General features: G+C 41.5%; 1 protein-coding gene across 1 annotated transcript in view; it reads right to left on the minus strand.

Moving 5' to 3' along the window:
* Window positions 1-19,513, minus strand: part of CEP97 (centrosomal protein 97kDa) — a 23,738-nt gene extending 4,225 nt beyond the window's left edge. Inside the window, exons 1-10 of the mRNA XM_006772590.2 lie at window positions 19,281-19,513; window positions 17,133-17,275; window positions 16,140-16,298; window positions 14,564-14,665; window positions 13,163-13,276; window positions 12,441-12,607; window positions 6,861-7,025; window positions 4,964-5,088; window positions 3,591-4,359; window positions 9-82 (exon numbers count right to left, since the gene is read on the minus strand). Of these exons, the coding sequence (XP_006772653.1) occupies window positions 9-82; window positions 3,591-4,359; window positions 4,964-5,088; window positions 6,861-7,025; window positions 12,441-12,607; window positions 13,163-13,276; window positions 14,564-14,665; window positions 16,140-16,298; window positions 17,133-17,275; window positions 19,281-19,323 (1,861 nt within the window). The 5' untranslated portion in view covers window positions 19,324-19,513. The remainder of the gene's footprint in view (window positions 1-8; window positions 83-3,590; window positions 4,360-4,963; window positions 5,089-6,860; window positions 7,026-12,440; window positions 12,608-13,162; window positions 13,277-14,563; window positions 14,666-16,139; window positions 16,299-17,132; window positions 17,276-19,280) is intronic.
* Between the last annotated feature and the right edge of the window lie 2,887 nt (window positions 19,514-22,400).

The following is a 22,400-nucleotide window of genomic DNA, read 5'->3' on the forward strand; positions in this document are numbered from 1 at the left end:
AAGTTTACTGTTCCAAAGGAATTTGACAGCCTCTTCTTGTACAAAATTTTTAATACGTTCTTCATCTCTTTCTTTTCTTAATCTATAAGAATTCAAATTCCATTACTGACACAAGGAAGGGTGCTTTGACTTGCACTTCTTGTAACAACCAATAAGCACATCCACTGCAGACATTAAAAACCAAGTAACAGTCCTTTCTACTTTTAAAATATCTAAGCTGGAACAAGTTTTAAATTATGACTGAACAAATAAGTCAAATGAGGTGGAACTGAAATTCAGATTATATTGGTTCCACAAAGTATTGCCAGTGATGAAAAATACAATATTAAATGGCTCTTTATTTGGCCTCAATTTCCCACCCAAACACACAAGAGGCATCAGCTGCAGAAAGGAGTTAAGGAATAGGATAACAGTGAGAAACACCCTCTAGACTAGCAGGACTAATCCCACCAAACTTCAGTTTGCCCCAGTTTCTCATGAGCTTCTTGCTCTCACCAATCAGCCACCTCCACCTCATCCCATCACTTCCCCTACTCATTCAAGTCAGACCCTGGGCTCACTGCCACCCTCTCCATACTTATGCCTATCACACATCTAAGGCTCCCCTAGCTGCCCATTATCTCCCAGACTGTAACCATCATCTTGTTCTGAATTCTGACCCAATTCCTCACAATCTCTAGCCCCCCAAGGTCTTCTGTGCCATCTGAGACTCCTGAATTGTAATTAGCCAGCTCCCTTATACAGGGTAGTAGGCTTACAGTTGTTCATGTGGAAAATAATACAATAATTAATAATAATACAATAATGAATTCTGTATTTTTGCGTATTCACAATTGTAAGCCTACTACTGCCCCACCCTGAATAGTCAACCTCTTAGGTGAACTTTTCCTTGACCAAATCAGACACACTTCTGAGGGCATTGTAGCCCTCTCAAGTGGAAGATATCGTTTTCACTTGCCCATTAGGGTCAGGAGACTACTTCTCACTGATGTGTACAAGCTATTCTTTACCTTCCTCCTTGAGGAACTAAATCTCCCCAAACTCTTTTCAAATGTTGATTTCCCATTATCTGCCCCCATTCACTGAAGTCTCAGCACAGTCTTTCTCACTGTCCCATTCCCGTCATCATTTGTGGAGACCTCAACATTCCCATGGATGCTCTAAGAATAATCCACCCTCGTCACTCCTTCTCATTGTCTCATTCGAGGCCCAGTCATTTATTTTGACACCACCATTTTAAAAAAATGGCCTCAAGTACCCACACAAACCACTACCTCCCATCTTCCCAGTTCACCTGCTCCTCCACCCCAGTGCAACAATCTAGACATCTAATCTTCACCTAGACTTGGTTCATAGGTGGATGCTCAACCACTGAACCACCCCTGCCGGGCTCTTACCTCGTTTAAATGCCAAGACCTGTCATTATAATAATCACCCCCAAATATCTTCAACTCCTTGCCCTTCCCTCTACAACTAGGAAAAATCATACCTGTATGGACCAAAGTAACCACCCCCATCAGAATAGAACGGCAGAGAACTGAGGAAAATCATACCTGACCTATTGTTTTAAGTTTTCCTCACACTGTCCAGCAATTCTCCTCCATTCCCCTTATAAGCTCATTTTTAAAATGAATACCTCACACTTCTCTCCATAAACCTTCCACATCCTCACTCCTCTCTTCATTTTTAAATGTTGACCACATCTTATGCGTCACGATTCAAGGAGAGGCATCCATCACACAGGACTTGCCCATCCCTCAGCATCAAAACCTATACCTCATGTCTGCTCCAGCCTCAGCCCACTCCCTCTACTTGCACACTGGATCCTGTCCTCTCTAATCTTTTCAAAAACTTCAAGCCTACATGTCTTTCTTTCCTCTGAACCATCAGTTCTTCCCTCTTTATTGAATCATTTCCATCAATACATAAACATGTTCTTTATCTCCTATCTGTAATTTTTTCCCCCTTAACTCCATATTCTCCTCCAGCTCCTCTCTTCCTCACAGCAACACATCCCAAAAGAGTTAGCTACACTCACTTTCTACCTCTCATTCACTCTCAACCTATTCCAGACTGCCATCATCCCACAATGCCACCAAAGCTGTTCTTCAGAACCTCACTGGGCAGGAAAGGTTAATTCAGCAGCCTGGAGTGTTCAAACTCTATGTATTCTCAAGACAGAAGTGCCCTTGATTGGCTCCTAGGAGGTAACCTGTTGAGCCCTGGGAACCTAAGCCCTTGGAATGTCCCATTGGTAAGAGTATCTGTATACATAGGTGGGACTTTGAACTAAACCAGATAGTTTATGCTAACGCTGTGCTTTCTAGTGAATAAGTGTTTTGTTTTTTAAGTTTTACTTATTGATTTTAGAGAGAGAGAGAGAGAAGAGAGAAACATCAGTTTGTTCTTCCACTTACTTACGCATTCATTGGTTGATTCTTGTATGTGCCCTGACTGGAGATCAAACTCACAACCTTGGCGTATTGGGGCAACACTCTAGTCAACTGAACTACCTGGCCAGGTCTGGTGAGTAAGTGTTTTTGCTCAGTCTGTATCAGTCTGAACAGTGAAGGTCAGTCACTGTCTATATGGCTGAGCCCTAATAAAAACCCTGGGCATGAAGACTTGAGAGTGACTTCCCTGGTTGGCAGTGCTTCCCAGGTATTGTCACACATCGTTGCTGGGAGAATCAAGCCCTGCCCTTACAACTCCACCAGGAGAGGACACCGAGAAGCTTGTGCCAGGTCTCTCCTGGACTCTGCCCCACCTATCTTTCTCCTCTGCTGACTTTAATGTGTGTCCTAACCTTTCATTATAATAAACCATAATCATGAACAGAATAGCTTTTCAGAGTCCTTTTAGCAAATCACCAAACCTGAAGATAGTCTTGGAGCCCCAACACAGCCACCAATAACCCCAGCTTCTCAAGCTAATGTACACTTCTCTATCCTCCCTACAGCACCTCTCTACTCTCCTAAAACATTTCCCTGTTGGAGCTGGGACCACTCCAGTGGTATTTACCACTCTGGCTGTTCCTTCTCAGTCTCATTTACTGCCTTCTCCTCTCCCACCTGATGCTATTAATAGCTGTTGCTGGCTGGAATACTAATACTCAAAATAAATTTTGAAATCTTAATTTTTCTGAGTCAGCAGTCAGTAAAACAAGTGAGCCACGGAATTAAGGCATAATTCCTACCACTGCCCCAGTATTTTAACCCCTTTTAAATTCCTGCTCTTTTCTTTAATTCTCAGGTCACCTAGTTAGTTCTATGTAGACTTTCTCATTTTTATACTTATCCAGTTTTTCTACATTTTCTGTTCCTTTGTGTGTTTAGGTTTAGAGATGCCTTAAAGGCATGTATTCACTCAGCATTACTGCTATGCTGCATCTATGTACCGACATGGAGATGCACGTGACAGTGTCTGCCCTCGAGATGCTGTCAGTGTACTGTAGGAGACAAGTTAGCCAGGTGTGGCAACGTGGTATGAATGTGTCCCGAGCACAGCAGCACTGATTCAGTGTTCCGAATCAGCTCGAAGAATGACGCCCCCAAACCAACAGCACAGCACCTGACAGGTCTTTGACTCACCTCCTTACTTCGTCGGTGAGGCAGACAATGTGCTCCTGCATTCTGCGCAGCCGGATTTCATAGCGCACGCCTTTAGCTTGAGGGCTATAGTTCCTGGCATAAAAGCCCCGCCAACAGGCCTGCAGTGTGGTGGCTGCTTCATTCAGTTTCTGAAGGGCAACTTGATCTTGTCCCAAAGCAACAGAGCTCTGGGGGAAAGCCCTGCAAGGAAGTTCTTCTGAAGCAGTTTCAGATATGGTTTCTTTTCTGTCTGGTTTTGCATGTAAGACACTGTGTCCAACTGGCTCAGGAGAAGATAAAAGGCTGTGCATGTCAACTTTCGAGAGAGCACTGGCTACTGCTAGCTCAGGGCAAGGTACCAGCCCATCTTTCTCACTGACCTCTGCACTGACTGCACTTTTCATCATTTGAACAGAATTCTCGTTTGTAGCCCACAAAGCTTTTTCCTCTTCTGTACCCAATTCCTGGTCTTCCTGCCCTTTCACGGCGTCATTTGTACCATCTTCTAGGCCCAAGTCAATGTCTTGTAGCCGCAGCTCAACTGTAGGTGATACTGGGGAGAGCCCTGATGCAACCGGCATAAAAGTAGACTCTGAAGAGAGAAGACTACAGTTCAACTTGTCCTCATCTGTCTGTATGTCTTCCAGGTGCAGGTCATTTCGAGAATACTTTGTAGTATGTAGAGAGGCTGGAAAGTTACTCCTAACGGCATATAATTGATCATCATTACTGCTTATCCCAACCCAAGAATTTACTTGGATGACGGGGTCTAAAAGAATCAACAGAGTATCATTGAAACCACAACATATGTAAAGTTTTTGTTTTCTTAAATTTCAGCTCCATCAAGGTGTAACTGACATACAAAATTGTAAGATATTGTAAGTATACATTGTGGTGATTTAACATATGTATATGTTGTGAAAGATTCCTGACATCTGGTTAATTAAAACATCAATCACCTCACATATTATTTGTGTGTGTGAGTTAAGACGTATTTTTCAGTTACATCTTTTTAAGAAAATTTAATCCTTGAAATAGAGTAAAATGCAATAAAATGCCTTCATTGATTCCTCCAATAAGCCTAAAACATCAAACCAAATATTTTTAAGAAAATAATTTCTTTCAATAATCATAATAATCAAAGTATCAGATCAATACAAAAAGTGAAGTGCTCTGAATTTTTAAAAATATTTATGATATACATACCTACATATATATGTATGAGTGTATATACATGTATATATAAAATATAAGATTCAAATGACCACTTAAGTTAAAAAACTAATAAAAATTATGAAAATATGCACCTTTTCTGTTTTACGATGCTCAACGGATCAAATAATTTGAAGAAAACAGATTAATTACTTTCTTACCGCACTCCTGGACTGTCTGGCAATCTTGAAGGGGGCTTGAATGCTCTGGTGCCTTTGTTTCAGTAGGAGGAAGACAAGACAACTCTTCATTTTGGCTTTGGTTCATTAACTGCCTCTGATGAAACCTAAACGTCAACAACATCGGATGTGATTTAACAAACACCCAGAAAAGCAAGCTTTTATGCTTCCTATCAGAAAGGTAGAAGTTTACAATCTTCAAAGTAGATACCTCTAATCACCACCAAATTACAAAGTCTCATTCAAAAGCACTGGATAGGAAGGGTTAAGGAACTTATTTTTAAATCACATAGACAGATAGCTCATATACATACACTTGTACAAACATTTAAGGCAGGATCTCTGATTTAAAAAATAAAAGTAACTAAATGCTTCTAGCTATATTTCTTTTCTTCTTTTTTGCTCATCCCCCACCCCTACACACACACACACCCATCCCTTCCCCCTTCCCTCTCCCCTCCAGAGCTGTCTGCCTGCCTTCTTTGCTTAGTAGTTCAGTTAATTCATTAAATTCTACATATGAGTGAAATCATATGATACTTGTCTTTCTCTGACTGGCTTATTTCATTTAGCATAAGTTCTCTAGGTCCATATGTGCTGTTGCAAAGGATAAAATGTTCTTGCTTTTTACAGCAGAGTAGCATTACATTGTGCAAATATACCACAGTTTTTCCATCTACTTGTCTACTGATGGACACTTGGGCTGCTTTAAATCTTGGCTATCTAAAAGGGTAATATGCTAATTAGACCGGAGAACTTCTGGACATCCTTCCGGACAAGGCCATGGAGGAGGTTAGGGGCGATCAGGCCAGGAGGGGAGGGCAGTTGGGGGTGATCAGTCTGGCGGGTGGGGCAGTTGGGGTTGACCAGGCCAGCAGGGGGGAGTAGTTGGGGGTGAGCAGGCCAGCTGGGTAGGCAGTTGGGGGCAATCAGGCCAGTGGGGGGCAGGGGGGAGTTGTGGGGGAGCAGAATGGCAGGCAGAGTGGTTAGGGGCAATTGGGCAGGCAGGTGAGTGGTTAGGAGTCAGTGATCCCGGATTATGAGAGGGATGTCCCAGATTGGAGAGGGTGCAGGCCGGACTGAGGGACAGCCCCCCACACCACCATGAATTTCGTGCACCAGGCCACCAGTTGTAAATAACACTGCAATGAACATAGGGGTACATATATTCTTTCAAATTGGTGTTTTGGGTTTCTTTGGATAAATTCCCAGAAGTGGAATCCCTGGATCATAAGGCTGTTCCATTTTTAATTTTTTGAGGTAATTCCATACTGCTTTCCACAGTGGCTGCACCAGTCTGCATTCCCACCAACAGTGCACAAAGATTCCCTTTTCTCCATATCCTCACTAACACATGTTGTTAGCTATACTTCTTAATGTATTTAAAAGCCCAAAAGGAACACCTACATTAAAAGAACAGATCCATTTTAAAAAAAATTCCATCCTCCCATATTGCTTGGCTCTCCCCAGGCATGATTAGCAATGCGGCTGCTGTGGAGCAAACTGGATTGCACTGTGTGGTTCAGTTCCCTGCCCGCCTGCTACAGTGACAAGGGGCCAAAACGCTCAGAAATGTGGGTGCACATGGATGGACCTGGAGAGCATTATGCTAAGTGAAATAAGCCAGTCAGAGAAGGATAAATATCATGTCACCTCACTCATTTGTGGAATATAACGAACAACATAAACTGATGAACAAAAATAAATCCAGAGACATGGAAACATCATACATTCTGTCAAACCTCAGAACGAAAGCATGGGAGGGTAGGGGTGGGGGGTGTGGGCTGCAGCACTGGCCTCAGTCCCACTGACCCCGCAGTAAAGACCCAGAGGTATTTTCACTATGAATTCATCAGCTGCTATAAACAAGTGGGCTCACCTCTGCTTGCTCAGAATCTTCTCTAGCTTGGCATCCTCTGCTGTTTGAAGACCCAGTGTAGAAGTAAGAGGACAGACCAGAGCTAGATACTGGACAAGCTGGACATGCTGGCCAGGCCGATATGCTCTCCCCTTGCCTTGACTATAGAGCCATTCAGCTTTCAAACTGGAATTGGGGGACATAAAGAGAAGGTGACACCAGGTAGATAGTACTAGCATACAATTTTAAGCAATATGATCTCCCATCTTAATTACCTTTATAGCATTGTTGGATGTTTTTCATAAATAAAACTCACTCAACTTTTAATCGATCCTTCTGATTCACTCTTAACATGACTCAAACCTTTTTTCTTGCTTAGGGGCATTTCCATAGATTTGTACTAATGGTTCCAACTATTTCAAAATTATTTTCAAAGAAGCAATACGTATTCCCTCCATTCACTGTTAAACTGAAGTACCCAAATATATTACAGATGACATGTGATAATAGTATTATAGTTATTTCTTGAAGAGCCCTTATCTTTTAGAGATATATACTGAAATATTCACAGATGAAATTATATGTAATCTGAGATCTGCTTAAAAGTAACACAGAAGAGGAAGTAGGTGAAGTATGTTTAAATGAACAAGGTTGGCCATGAGTTAAAAACCACTGAAGTTAGATATTGGATTTGTGGGAGGTCATTCTATTACTGTTTATTTTTCCACTAGAGGCCCTGTGCATGGATTCGTACACAGGTGGGGGGGGTCCCTCGGCCTGGCCAGTGATCAAGGCCAATCGGGGCCCAGCCAGGGGGAGGGACGCAGGAGGTTGGCTGGCTGCAGGAGGTTGGCCAGCCACAGGAGGTTGGCAGTGGGAGCACACTGACCACCAGGGGGCATCTCCTGCATTGAGTACAGTCTGCCCCCTGGTGGTCACTGTGTCGTCATAGCGACTGGTCGACTAGTTGTTCAGTCGACAAGTTGTAAGGGTCGCTTAGGCTTTTATATATATATATAGACACATGTTTGAATTGGTTTATTTATTTACTTTTGTTTAACATGCCATTGCCTTAATTTTGCCATTCTTAAACTTGGCCCTCAACTTGAAGTTGAGGTTGGATCATTTTGATATACTTGGTTTCTCTGTTTTTATACAATTAGCTAAGCATTGCAGATAGTTTGAAAATCACTGCCAATTCTCGACTATTTCCTTGGACCTTCATATCAAGGTATCCACATCATACAAACTGTACTGTCCAAAACTGTCAAGCCACCCAAGGTCTATTATAGACTGAAGAGAAACTGTCCTCTTGATACCTGGTTAAATCCTGCAAAGGAGTCATGGTGCAATACAATATAACAAGCTTAGTTAGCAATCTTCCAGGGTCACAAGAAAGGAAAGACTGCTTTCCTTCAGTGATATATGTGGTATGCCAAGTAGATTAACTAAGTCAGATAACCCATTCTTAGTCTAATAAAATGTTTATTCTATTTCATAAAAACAGTTAAAATAAAGATCATTCAGAATCTTCATGAAATCTGCTCTAAGTTTCCATAAGTTCTGCCAAGCAAATCACTTGTTGAAAAGCTCTCCCTCCAAAAAGGTCCACAGCAAATGGCAACTGTCAACTTGAACATAACCAGCGAGCAACACTTCCATGTTGTAGATGGCGTGTAGTCTGGGATGAAGGAGCAACAAAAGTAAAATGACAAAGAAGGCTCAGGCTCCAGTGCCCCACAGTATAAGTGTGAGAAAAACCATAAACTGTGGAGCATCAGTGAATGTAAAATGTTTTTCTTGCCTTTGCTTTTCATTCATCAAAAACATACCATTATACAAATGTATGAATCCATAAAATTTTCTCCTGGGTAAAAAAACTCCCTGCCAATTAAGATACCATTGCCAACAAAAAGAAAAACAAAATTAACATTCATTCAGCTATAACATGACTTTCAAATCACTGGAATATGATATTTCTCTTGAAATTAAAGGAACAGTTTACATAATATAACAGAAGTAACAACTATTAAAAGAGAAAATGAAAACAACCTGCTCTTTAAAAAAAAAAAGAGTATTGAATAAAATGATACTGGTATTTGCTTTTAAAATACTCTAACATGCCATAACTGGTTTGGCTCAGTGGACAAAGAGTCGGCCTACGGACTTAAGGGTCCCAGGTCTGATTCCGGTCAACGGCCTGTACTTTGGTTGCGGGCACATCCCCAGTGGGAGGTGTGCAGGAGGCAGCAGATCGATGTTTCTCTCTCATCGATGTTTCTAACTCTCTATCCCTTACTCTTCCTCTCTGTAAAAATCAATAAAATATTTAAAAATAAATAAAAATAAAATAAAATACTCTAACAAAAAAAGTGGGGGATAGATGAAACAGGATCGGCAAAATGCTGGTAACTCTGGAGGCTGCATGGTGGGTACTGAGATGTTCCTATGTTAGGTACTCTCTCTACTTCCCTATATTTTGAATATCTTTTCAAAAAAAAGAGAAACATCTCCAAAGTTCTGCTTCCTAACTAGGCTCTGATCTCTAAGCAACAGAGGCATAGTTGTGTCCTGTAAAGAGTAAAACAGATGGAAACAAATTCAGAAAGAAATCCAAATTCTCAGGTGCTATACAAAGGTGCTGGTCTTTCCACAGCTGCCCTTCTCCCACAGAAAGCACTAGCCAAAGCACCACAGGGGGGTGACTGCTCAGTGACTCTTTCTATGACACACACACTTAAGATGTGGCTACCTGAAGTCATCCAAGAAACTAGGATACTTCTCATGAGGGAGAAAAATTTAACCTGGATGTTTTTAGGAAATAACAGGCCGAGTACATATGAAAACTGGAAAGTCCTTCCTATCCTCAGGACAATCCCCAAGATTGGCCAGGAGGATGTTTTGAACACTGCGCAGGCTACTCAATGATTTTTAAGACAATAGTTCTCCCTTAGCCTAATTCCTCCCCCCTGAATAGCATATTTCCAGAGATACTCTAAAACATGGGAGTACAGTGTAGACTCCAGGGCTGTCTCGGACATCACCTGCAATAGCATTTTTCTCACTAGTGTGGCATCAATAACAATCTAGATTCTTTAGTCTGAATATTTCTATTTACCCATTCTTCCATGGACTGGCATTTGGGTCATTTCTCAAATGTCCCAAAGAGCTCCCAGTGTTTGAAGCTATTATGAATAGGCTGCTATGGACACGCTTGTCCATATCTTTTGGTAGACAGAGCACCCATTTCTGTAGGGTATAGACCAGAAGTCAAACTGTTAGGCTACAGGGAATGTATCTGTATGTTTAGCTTCAGTAAATACTGCCCGTTTTTCAAAGTGATTGAACCACATACATTCCTAGAACAGTGTATGAGAGTTCCAATTGCTCCACGTACTCAGCAACACTTATTTGTGAGTATTGTCCATCCTTTTAATTTCAGCTACTCTGGCGGGAGCTGGTTGATTTACAGACTCCATAATAACCAGGAAAGATAATAATCTTTCTGGATTATCAAAAAGTCAAAATAGCCCTAGCTGGTTAGGCTCAGAGGTTAGAGTGTTGGCCTGCGGACTAAAGGGTCACAGGTTAGATTCTGGTCAAGTGTCCGTATCTTGGTTGCAGGCTCAATCTCATGCCCCAGTCAGAGTGTGTGCAGGAGGCAACCAATCAATGTTTCTCTCTGTCTCTCCCCGTCCCTTCCATTCTTTCTAAAAAATCAATAGAAAAATATCGTCAGGTGAGGATTAACAACAACAACTAAAAGCCAATACAATGGTTATCTCTAGCAGGGAGGGGAGTTTTATGATGGGAGTGGGGCAAAGGAGATCTCTGGAGTGCTGGCTGTTCCATACTCTCAGTGGGGATGATATGGGTATTTGTAAATATCCTTTTTGAGACTAGACCTGAATTATGAAACTTTTTTCTTTAATCTGGGGGAAAAGAACTCATCTGAGAAAGGGTTGTTAGTGTGCTGCCCTCCCCTCTGCCTCCCTCCAGACTTCAGTGCAGGGCCCTCACACAAAGGGAGGCCACCCAAGTGAATGCACTGTTTCCTAACCCCTGGAGTCTCTGAAGTTAAACAGGAAGTTCAAAGAAGTACAAATTTCCTGAAAGTCACCTGTTAAAACCACTTTCACAGTGTAGAAACATAACCTTTGTATTATTATTCACCGACTCAACAAATATTTTGTTTCTTAACACTTGCTTTAGTTCCTTCAAATCACTTCAATCCCTACTCCCTATCCAAAAGTAATGACTTATCATATATTAAGCACCTAGTGTATGACCAGTATTATGCTATTTATATCCTCTATCCTCATTACCTTGAGAGTGAGGTAGTATTCCCCACGTTTGACAGATGAGAGACTAAGGCTTGGAGAAGCCAAGGGCCCTGCCCAGGCCACACAGCTAATGGGTGGCAGGGGAAGATGTGATGAAGCCTTCTCTTGTCTCTCTTCACCAGGGCTCATCTCCCTTCCAGGTCTCTCTTTATGCCAGACTCTCATTTCTAACCATCTCTCCATGCTGCCTCCCACATGTGAAAATGTTGCCTACTCCCACAGAAAAATCCAACAACTTCTTTCACTTAAAGAAAGATCTGGAGAAGATAATCCAAGTAAATCCATATTCCAGCTTTAGAACTACCCACAGTTGGAAACAAAATAAGGTTCATGCGTACATGGCAACACTTACTACAGGATAAAGGAAAAAGCCACACTTTTTGGTAGGCAAACTAGACTTGACATTAAGTCCCCCACCCCACACCAGCACCACCACTGTGTAGCTCCTGGTTGCTATTCCTCACTGCCCCTTGCCCGATTCAGCAACTAGACGAAACTGCAGGGAAAAGAAAAGGAAAACCCTGTGATCTACCACTCATCCCCTCATTAGGAAACCCCTCAAGGGCCTGCTGCCAGTCTCCAGGACAAAAGGGCAAAAAAAGGTGAGGAAGAATGTATGTGCTGAGTCTATAATGGCATGTACATATGCATTGAGAGGAGGAAGTGAAGTGAGGCACAGAGATGAGCATAAACTCACTTCAGTTCTCACAATCCCCTCTAACTCCAACCACTTTGCCCACATCCTAGCTCCTTACCTCCCCTAAGCCTCTAACTCCACTGATCATGTGCCAGCGTCCAAAAGACCCCACCAGGCAGGGTCCCGACTCCAAGGTGCGAAAACCATCAATGATCTACAGATGAGGGAGTCCTCGTTTCTACTGCTTCACAGGTAGGAAAGGGGAGGACCAATCAGCAAGTCTGGTACCAGCTCCCACCTGGAACTGCATACATTTTCCCAGAGTCTCTGTTATAAAGGGTAGTTGGGTCCTAAGTTATTTTTAATTCTGCCTTACATATCTGGTGAATTGCAAGCTTTTGTGGGACTGATCTGAGACCCAACCTCTGGAACTGAAATTCTTTTGTAGAAAGGATAGAAAATCCTAAGCAAACAGCACAGAGTCTGCTGTATGACTGCACAAGGATATTCATTTTAAATGCACATTTAAAGAAATATTCAGTTTATTAATCTGTCGAAAGCTAGAAATGGTCTTTTTAGTAACTTGCATGGTAAATGTGATGTTAAAAAGGTCATGTTCACCTTTCTTTCTGAGAAATCACATATCCATCCAGGACTCTGAGGTTTAAGCACCAGCTGACGATGTACGGCCGATAGTCGAACCCTGGAATGGAAGGTGTTGCCATCACACAAGGATTGCTCATGATCGACAACTGTTCCAATTCACTTAAGGATGCCAAAAAAGAGATCTGGAACAAAGGATATGTCTGTTGAACAAATCGGACTATTCAGTGTCAAGCACAAGGCTTTCGTGATTACACATCTTTGGCAATTTGAGAAAGTAACAATTCCCCTCTTGTTCTGAAAAGCGACAAGTAACACTCTTATATTATCCACCGACTTCCAAATTCCAACGATATGGCCATCTGCCCTTGCTGCACAAAGTCGCTTAGAAAGCATCAGCACTGCGTCCCAGCAAAGACAACTGAAAACCTAATAGCAGCCAGAGGAAGGTGCACAGTGTGCCCTAACCTCTTTAGTGTAGATGTCCCTCTACCTCCAATCACTTACAAATGGAATAACTGCACATTACATATGAAATTATGCTTTCATGATCCACTGACATTAAGAAAAGAAAATGGAAGGAAAAATAATGATCAGCTAGAGCCAGTGTTTCATCTTGATGCAGTTTCTTCCAAGAGGCTCACAGTCCAACAGTGAGCTCACAACTTTCTCCTGTGTTTCTCCTCCTTTCTCACAACTTTGCAGCTTCTTGGTTTCCAGAGAACACCCTCAAATTTTACCTCATTTAAGTCCCGAATTCCATTTTCCGCCAAAGAAAGGATAGCGAGACTTCTCGGTAGATAAGCCGGTACCATTCTAAGAGAGGTGATGATGTTTCCATGTAAAAGCAGGGTCTTAAAAGTAAAAACAACATGACTTACAAATGAAAAGATTATAAATGAATGGGTCTATTTTGACAAAAACCAAAATGGTATGTGTGAAAACAGGGACCTATTTTATTATACATCTCATAGCACACAAATCAAAGACTTAATGGTAGAAGAGTCATGCGTTGTTGTCTGGTCCTCTCTCTTTCTTGTCCACATTCTAAGCCTAAGAAACTTTACAGACTTGTCCAAGAACACATGCTAGGGGTAGCAACTAGCATTTCATGAGATTTAGTTTATTAAAACTTGAGCAATTTCCAACAAACGGTTCATTACTTTTTAAAACATCAATATAGAGGTTGAGAAAGAAACAGAAAGAAAACACTTATTAAAACAACCATGTATAAAGCAAATTTTCCAAAAGAGAAGGAGGAAGGGAGAAAGAAAGGGAGGGGGGAAGAGGGGAAGGGAGGGAGGAGGAGAGGAAGGGAGAAAGGGAGGGAGGGAACACAGAATCCATAATTTGCTCTAATTCCCCTGATGATGTGCCAGCGTCCAAAAGACCCCATCAGGCAGGGATCCCAACTCCAAGGTGCAAAAACCATTATGACCTAGAGATGAGGGAGTCCTCATTCCTATTGCGTCAGGGGAAAGGGAGGACCAATCAGCATGTCTGCTACCAGCTCCAAACTGGCACTCTGCATGCATTTTCCCACAGAGTCTCTGTATTCTCTTGGAAACTAGCATGTGCTACTCGCACATGAAGCTGACTCAAGGTCAGCAACAATGTGGACCCAAAATCTCTCTGAACACCCAGATTCTAATAAGATAATCATGCCTCTTAACTGTTACTTATTTGGTTGCATGATACATTTTCCTCCATAAAATGTGCTATATGGTACAGGTTTATTTTTTAAAATTAAAGTGAAGATAACTTTGATAACTTAATAATACCTGTTACTAAAAAACAACAGCAATTCCGAGCGTCAAGAACACAGGCTCATGTTCAGGAATAATTATGCTCAACCTCGCCAATATGTACTTACTTCAAAGCTGCTAGCAGGCTGGTTGGACATGAAGGGAATTTCATGTTTGAAGGATAGTAAATAAGAATTAACCTTAATTACAATTACCAGTTTTAATTACATCAGTTATAGACACTAAAAACAAAAAGTTTCACACTGTAATAGAATTTTTATTGTAATGAACACAGTCTGTTCTTCATATGTAGTAGGCTGCTTTAAAGTCAAACAGATAACTTTCTATTGGTATTTTAGTATAAAATTTCAGAAATGACATAGAACACACACTTACCTTCAGTGATACCAACTTAGATATATCACCTATCTGGGGTAAGTTATTATCTGATAAATCGAGGTGCTGTAGAGCTGTGCAGCTATTGATTTGCTCCATGGCCTAGCACAAGAAAATTATTATGTCAGTTTACGCAAACAAAATCAAAATAAAGCAACTTCCTTGGTTTCTTGTAGCTGAGTCTCCTGCCTCCTCTGCTTATTTATTTATTTTTAAAAATATATTCTTTATTGATTTCAGAGAGGAAGGGAGAAGGAGAGATAGAAACATCAATGATGAGAGAGAATCATCGATCGGCGGCCTCCTGCATGCCCCCTCCTGGGGATTAAGCCCCCAACCCGGGCACGTGCCCTTGACTGGAATCAAACCTGGGACCCTTCAGTCCGCAGGCCAATGCTCTATCCACTGAGCCAAACCAGCTAGGGCTCCTCTGCTTATTATTGGAAGCAGAGGAGTGGTGCTTAGCAAGAAAAAGAGAAAACAAAGCTAACAGAATTTGGCAAAATGTTATGGAGCAAGCTCCCACCTTCATTATTGCTCTCAGAGTAGAGGATCATATCATCCCAGATATTCAGAAATTAAAGAAACCATAGTGATGTCACATGATAGCTGAGAGGGCAAGGACTTTACAAGTTAAGAGGGGAGACAAACTCGCTGGATTCAAATCCTGATTGTAATCCTGGCTGTGTGACCTCAAGTAAGTTACTTAACTTCTCTACTCTTTGGTTTCCTCATCTATACTTGCTTCAAACACTACCTACCTCAGAGGCTGTCATGAGACTGAGTTAATACAGTTAAACTGCTTAGAATAGTACCTAGGCTAAATTAATTGTTCAATAAAAGTCAACTGTTAATAATATCATTTAATCCAGTCCCCTCAACTAGCATATCAAAATGTAAGACACAGAGATATTTATTAACTTGCCCAAAATTATAGAGCTCCTAAGTGGTGGAAGCAGGATTAGAATCCAGAACCCCACTTTTAAAACAGTGTATTCTCCACTATACCATTAAACATTTACTTAAAGCTTAATGAAGCATAATATAGTCTTTCTCCTAACATTTCATTCTGTTTGATCCATTTTTAAGTATAAAATAGATTCCTTGTTCACATTTAAAAGAATATTATACTGTTATGTGTTTTAAAATAAGATTTTTTTAGTTTATGTTAACTGAAATTATCCCTGCACAGTATGAGCGGGTACTTTCATTTTTTTTTTTTTTACTCTATTCATTTTTTTTTAAATATATATTTTATTGATTTTTTACAGAGAGGAAGGGAGAGAGAGAGAGAGTCAGAAACATCGATGAGAGAGAAACATCGATCAGCCGCCTCCTGCACATCCCCCACTGGGGTTGTGCCCGCAACCCAGGTACATGCCCTTGACCGGAATCGAACCTGGGACCTTCCAGTCCGCAGGCCGATGCTCTATCCACTGAGCCAAACTGGTTTCGGCTACTCTATTCATTTTTAAACTGCTTGAATTTAGTTTTTACAGTGAATACTTTTGTAAATTGAAAAAACCTCAAACATAATTACTTAAAAAAACCCACAAAACAAAAAAACCCAGTTCACCTTGAGATTATTTCCTGCCAAATTCAGCCACTCCAAATGTACTAGTTCCTTTAGCCCTTCCACATAGCCAATGCTATTATGAGGCAAATTTAATACCCGGAGTTGGGTCAGTTTGGCCACACCCATCATCCGTACCAGCCGATTATTAGCCACTGACAACTGTGGAAAGGAAACATATCATTACTCTTTGGAATAAAATATAGATTATTTTCACATTAAGGTGCTTAAAAAGATTTGTTTATATGGCCAAACATGTCCAAATATATAAACCCAATCTGTACTTTTCACATATGCTGTTTAGGTATATATTCTAGAGCAGGGGTCCTCAAACTTTTTAAACAGGGGACCAGTTCACTGTCCCTGAGACCGTTGGAGGGCCGGACTATAGTTTAAAAAAAACTATGAACAAATTCCTATGCACACAGTGGTGGCAAAAACACCCGGTGGGCAGGATAAATGTTTTCGGCGGGCCGTAGTTTGAGGACCCCTGTTCTAGAGTAATTATTAGCTTGTTGATGCTGCTGCTGCTACTCCTAAGCAATGGAAAATACACATAACCCTCAGCAATAACATCTCCTCCAATTACAAAAGGGAAAACATTGCTAACACAGCAACTACTTGAGAATACAAGCTCCACAGAATGCAGTCCTTAAACTGTCTCAGTCAAAATCTAGAATAGTGCCAGACATATATGGGGCACCCAATTACATTTGTTGCATGAATGAACCCTTTGCCCCTATCATGAGGTACAAGGCTATCCTAACACAATATTTTACTAACATAAAATGTTGGCTTTTTAAAAACAAATGCCTCTGTTTCTAGTCCACCCTAAATGTAGCACATATGTGTTCATCTTCAGGAGAAACTGTCATGTAAAGATTTAAGGCAACATTTACTACTTTCCAAGCCTGCACAGTTACTTTTTGCTTGGTTATTTTATTAGATATAATAAACTGGTTCTAATATAACTATTTCTCCAGATACAATACTTACCTGTATTAATCGACTGCATTTCTCAAGATTTTCCAATTTGATAATCTGATTTTTATCCAAAATCAAAGTATGAATGTCAGCTTCACAGGGTAAGTTTGCACTTAATTTCTGTAGCCCCTTCCCTGACCAATTGACCACTAACCCTAGAAAAGAGAAAGGAAACTATTAGAAAACACAAATACTACCCCTGAGCACAGGGATGGAATATATATATATATATATAATATATATATATATAATCTCTTGTGAAAGCCTCAGCAATCGAACGACTGGTCGACCAGTTGTTATGCTGCTCAAGTTCTATGATGAAATACTTTTGAATTCTTCACATTTAAACATAAACTAGTATTTCCACATTCTGTGGCTAAGTAATGATAGTATTTTTAAGTGGAACTCATCTTTTGCTAGAGATCAACGTACATACAGTCCAACTACCAGTATATCCTATAGCAGTGATGGCAAATCTATGACACGCGTGTCAGAGGTGACACATGAACTCATTTTCTTGGTTGATTTTTCTTTGTTAAATGGCATTTAACTATATACAATAAATATCAAAAATATAAATCTTTGTTTTACTATGGTTGCAAATATCAAGAAATTTCTATATGTGACACGGCACCAGAGTTAAGTTAGGGTTCTTCAAAATGCTGACACGCCGAGCTCAAAAAGTTCGCCATCACTGTCCTATAGTGCCCCAAATCAAAGTATATACTTCAGTTAATTTATCCACAAAATGGGAATAATGCACCTAATTCATTAAATTGATGGGGGGGGGGGATGAAAAGAGAGCACTTAGTCCCATCCCTAGCTCACAGCACTCACTAAAGTAATTCGGTACAAAAGACGTTCAAATTCTGGCTCCACTACTTCACCATTGTGGTGTCTTGGGCAAGTTACTGATCTCTTTGGGGCTCACTTTTCTAATCTGTAAGATAGATTTGATAATAATACCTGCGTTATCATGGTGTATACAGAGAAAACAAGATGACGTAAAATAAAATAAAAAGCAATGGAAACGTCTTCTAACTCACATAAAACGTGCTGTATAAATGTTAATTGCTCCTACTCTAAGCTGCCTTGGGAGGGCCGGGGAGGTGGAGTTTTTGAGAAGCAGATATCAGAGGGAGGCGGGGCCCTGAGAAACTGCCAATTTCACAATTATACCCAAATTAAGACCACGGAGGGAAATAATTACTCGAGAACGCGCTCCTGAAGAGATGCAATGTTTTCCCATTGTCTCTAATGACTTCTAGCATTTGGGGTTGGGGGCTGGAGGGAGTCATGGGATTTTGAGAATTTTGGAGCAAGCTGTGTACTGGGTCCCAAGAAAACGCACAGCTTTTGCACACAATTCCAAGGAGTCCACAGACTGCTTAGAACCACCGATTGCCCCCCTGTCCCCCAAAATATAATGAGCCCCTGTTCTAAGCCGTGGAGAAAGGCTCCACTCGACAGCGGGGCGGGCCCTCAAACTGACTGCACAGCCGAGCCTCAGAACTGGAAGCGCTGTAACCAAAACAAAGGAGCTCGGTTCCCGCGGCTCCAGGTCACAGACGCACCCGCGCCCCGCACCCCGCCGGGCAGCGACCAAACCCGGCCCGCGGGTCCCGTCTGCAGAAGTAGGGGTGCAGAACTGTAGGCTCTGGATCACCCCCAGATTTTATCAGAGCCACCGGACACTTCCAAGAAAGGGTTCAACGTCAGTCTAGGGAGCTGGGCTTGATAGAGGGTGTCCCGAATGTTCTAGAACCGAGGGAAAGGGGGACAGTAACGTGAGAGCGGGAGATCCTGCAGTTTTCACTTGGGCACCCAGAACTCAAAGTAGACACCCTAGAAAGGTCACCGCAGTCCGAAACCCACCACCCAAGTAGACTAAGGAGCGCGGGATCCGGGGTGCCCGCGCGCAAAGAGCCTTGGGGGCTGTAGTCCCCCGCCCGGGCCTCGCCTCAACGCTGCAGAGCTAGGCAGAGCACGGAGACTACAACTCCCAGAGGGCAGCGCGCCTCCGCGATGTCCACAAGCTCCCATCAAAAGAACTGGTCCAGAACTGCACCCATAAACCCAGGCTTCTTTTCTCTACCAGGTAATTAATTACTTCAGTTCCACAGAGTAAGGCTTAGGACTCAGGGGTGAGGATCGCCTTACCTTCTCCAGGAGGCAAAGCCGCGTCCACACGCGCTGCCGCCATACTTCCCGCTTGCTAATAACCCCAAGCAACCGTCCTCCAGCGGCTCCACTTGTAGTCGGGCGGAGGGGCGGGAAACTACAGCTCCCAGGATGCACGGCGCTCAGACGGCCCAATTGGCTGCCTACACCTGATGCTGAAAACCCCGGATTAGAATCTGAGCTGCAGAGAGTGTAGGAACCCTGGTCAATTTATTCAGGTGAGCAAACTTTAACGTTAGATGATCCCTTTACGTCCTTTTGTAGGTATTTGCGAAATTTGACACTTTTACTGTCGGGCTGATTAGATGATCTCTACTTAATGCAGACCAAATTTGAGAGCTCATTTGCCAGGAGTCTTTTATTGGCTCTCCCTTCTTTGGACACTTCTGTATAAATGGAAAGTTTCCAACTCTGCTCTGGGAATGTGTTGGACGATCTTGTTGAGACCATCAAAATGGATACGTTTTATCTGAAAATTTAGTGAAAGCATGCTGGGATAGAAACTTTTCTCCGAGGTAGCAGGGTAATGAATGAGCTGGGAGAGAGATCCTGGACGCCCGGGAGGGTACCCGAGGAGCACAGGTTCGTACAAGTTTACAGCAATAGCAGAACCAGAATTTTTTGTCTGGTTCATCTGACCTGGGATCCTGAGGAAATGGACAAGGGATTTATTTAGTGAGGTTAGCTAAATATAGACATGGCTCTTAAAAAGAGAATCGCTGGATGTTCCTGGGCACAGTCCTACATGCCCAGGTGAAATCAGATACTATGGCTTTTGCATCTAAAATCATATCGCTACTCTTTAACTGAATTGCCTCATCTTGTATATATGCTACACAAGCTCACATTCATTTGGAAGCTAACTTCTAACCGATACCATGAACAACTCAACAAGGTAGCATTTTGGGCAGGCCCGAGTCCACAAGACAGTCAGTCTGTCCTTCCCATCAGCACAGTATACCTGATCTATGTGGCAGCTGATCACCCAGACTCATCTCCCTCATCTGTCATCTGCCCACTGCTACTGGCAGGGTCTAAGTAAAACAACACCTTTTATCGTGTTAATCCCCTTCTCACAAATTTCTCTCTTGAAATGGAGCTTTCAAGGACCACGAGAATCTGGCCTCACCCTACTTGCCACCATTCATTCCACTAGTTTCTACTTAGTGTTTCTGAGTTAGGGATTGAAAAATGAAACATGCTTTAGAAAGGTTAAGCTGCTCGTATAACAAGGGTGAATTGAAAAATAGAATAGTGGCAGGAAGGAGACTCTTGTATAGTGGATGGTAACCTTTAACAGAGCAGTTTCAGGAGAGTATTATATACAAGATTAGATAACACAAAGTTAAGAGACTAGGTAGAAAAGAAACAGCATTTGTGGATAGCTAAACTTTTCTCAACAAAACAAAGGAAGTTCTCTAATCAGGATGAGAATTTATATTTGAAAGAAGTAAGTACAATGAAGTGTGGTTTGTTTTGCTATCAAATCCAATGGCAATGCATTATATTTTTAGGCAATGAACCTCTATCTGTGCGACAAGAATACAATATATATATCGACATTACAAGACCAAGAAGTTTTCACAGTATCCCCAAATCAAAGAAAACTGTCAGAAAAATTAACTGGAATATCTCATCACAGTGAAATTTCTCCACAAAAAAGAAGAAAATGGAAGGAAGGAAGGAAGGAAGGAAGGAAGGAAGGAAGGAAGGAAGGAAGGAAGGAAGGAAATAAATGAGGCTGGAGCCATAGTAAGTTTCCAGGTGGCTTGTTAGCCATGCAGTATTGTTATTTACTTATGGCACATGGATTAAATGATAATTCGTTGTAGCAGCTGAAGAAATGTACAGTAATCAGAAAAAATAAACCTGATTAAGACCATTAGCCTTTGGGTGAGAACAGCTGCTTAAAGTGCTGAGGCCACTGGGAACAACATCAATAGTCAATTTAAATTATTTAGTGAAGGCAAGTTATTTTGAGTGGTTTTCTGGGTTCTTAATAAGTTGACAGGTGTTACTGATAATGTTCATTTGTACTTGTTTATTCAAAGAGTCAATGTTTGGAGTGACTGAATACTTAGCCTCTGTGAATTGGCTGCCAGCAACCAGTGAAAATATTTTTTTAAAAATTTGAGAAAACTCTAATTAAAACACCTAAGGTGAAGTCAGCTATAATGTGTTACAATTTATGTAAGCAGAAACAGGCTTATTTTGACAGGTTTCCACTTGTGAAAATGTAAGGAGTTTAAATCCTATGGTTATGACATTATTGTACTATATTATCAATTAACATGTATTTTGTGGAAAACATTTTAATTTTCCATGAATCACTGAACCAGTAGTTTCAACAATAAACTTCATTTGCTCTCATGGACTTAACTGTTGTCACTACACATATTTTGTCACAATCAGCAGCTAAATATCCTGACTTACCCTACCACACAGCATTTGATGACTTACCAGTGGTAACATTTTCTTGTGAGTTTTGTTTTTTAGCTCAGAGCCAGGATTGAAATTTTTTTCTGAGAAGAACCTCCTTTAACCACTATTATGGAACACTAACTGGGTGGCTTTAGAATTCATTTTTTGCTCATTGTGATCATCCAATGATATTTCTTAATGAATTCAACTAAACTTGTAAGACAACACAGCCCTTACATGCAAAACGTATTCTGTGGTAAAGGCATTTTGACAATAAAAGCAAGATCTCCATTCTCACACAGATTTGAAGTTTTATTTTTCATGCTCAAACTACAGGTTTAGCAGTATATTATAGAGACCTCAATGCAAATGCAAAAAAAATTTTTATATTTTAAGACCCATTTACTTGTGCCATTGAGCAGCTTTCACTTAACTTTAAATGAGAAATGATTGTATCTCCCACACTAAAAGAAAAATGTCCAGATAATAATCTAATCCTACCTAATAAAAGAGTAATATGCAAATTGACCATCACTCCAACACACAAGATGGCCACCCCCATGTGGTCACAAGATGGCCGGCAGGGGAGGGCAATTGGGGGCGATCAGGCCTGCAGGGGAGGGCAATGAGGGGCAACCAGGCCTGCAGTGGAGGACAGCTGGGGGGGGGGCGGGCAGG

Source organism: Myotis davidii, unplaced genomic scaffold (genome assembly GCF_000327345.1).
Source record: "Myotis davidii unplaced genomic scaffold, ASM32734v1 scaffold5, whole genome shotgun sequence".
NCBI lineage: Eukaryota > Metazoa > Chordata > Mammalia > Chiroptera > Vespertilionidae > Myotis > Myotis davidii.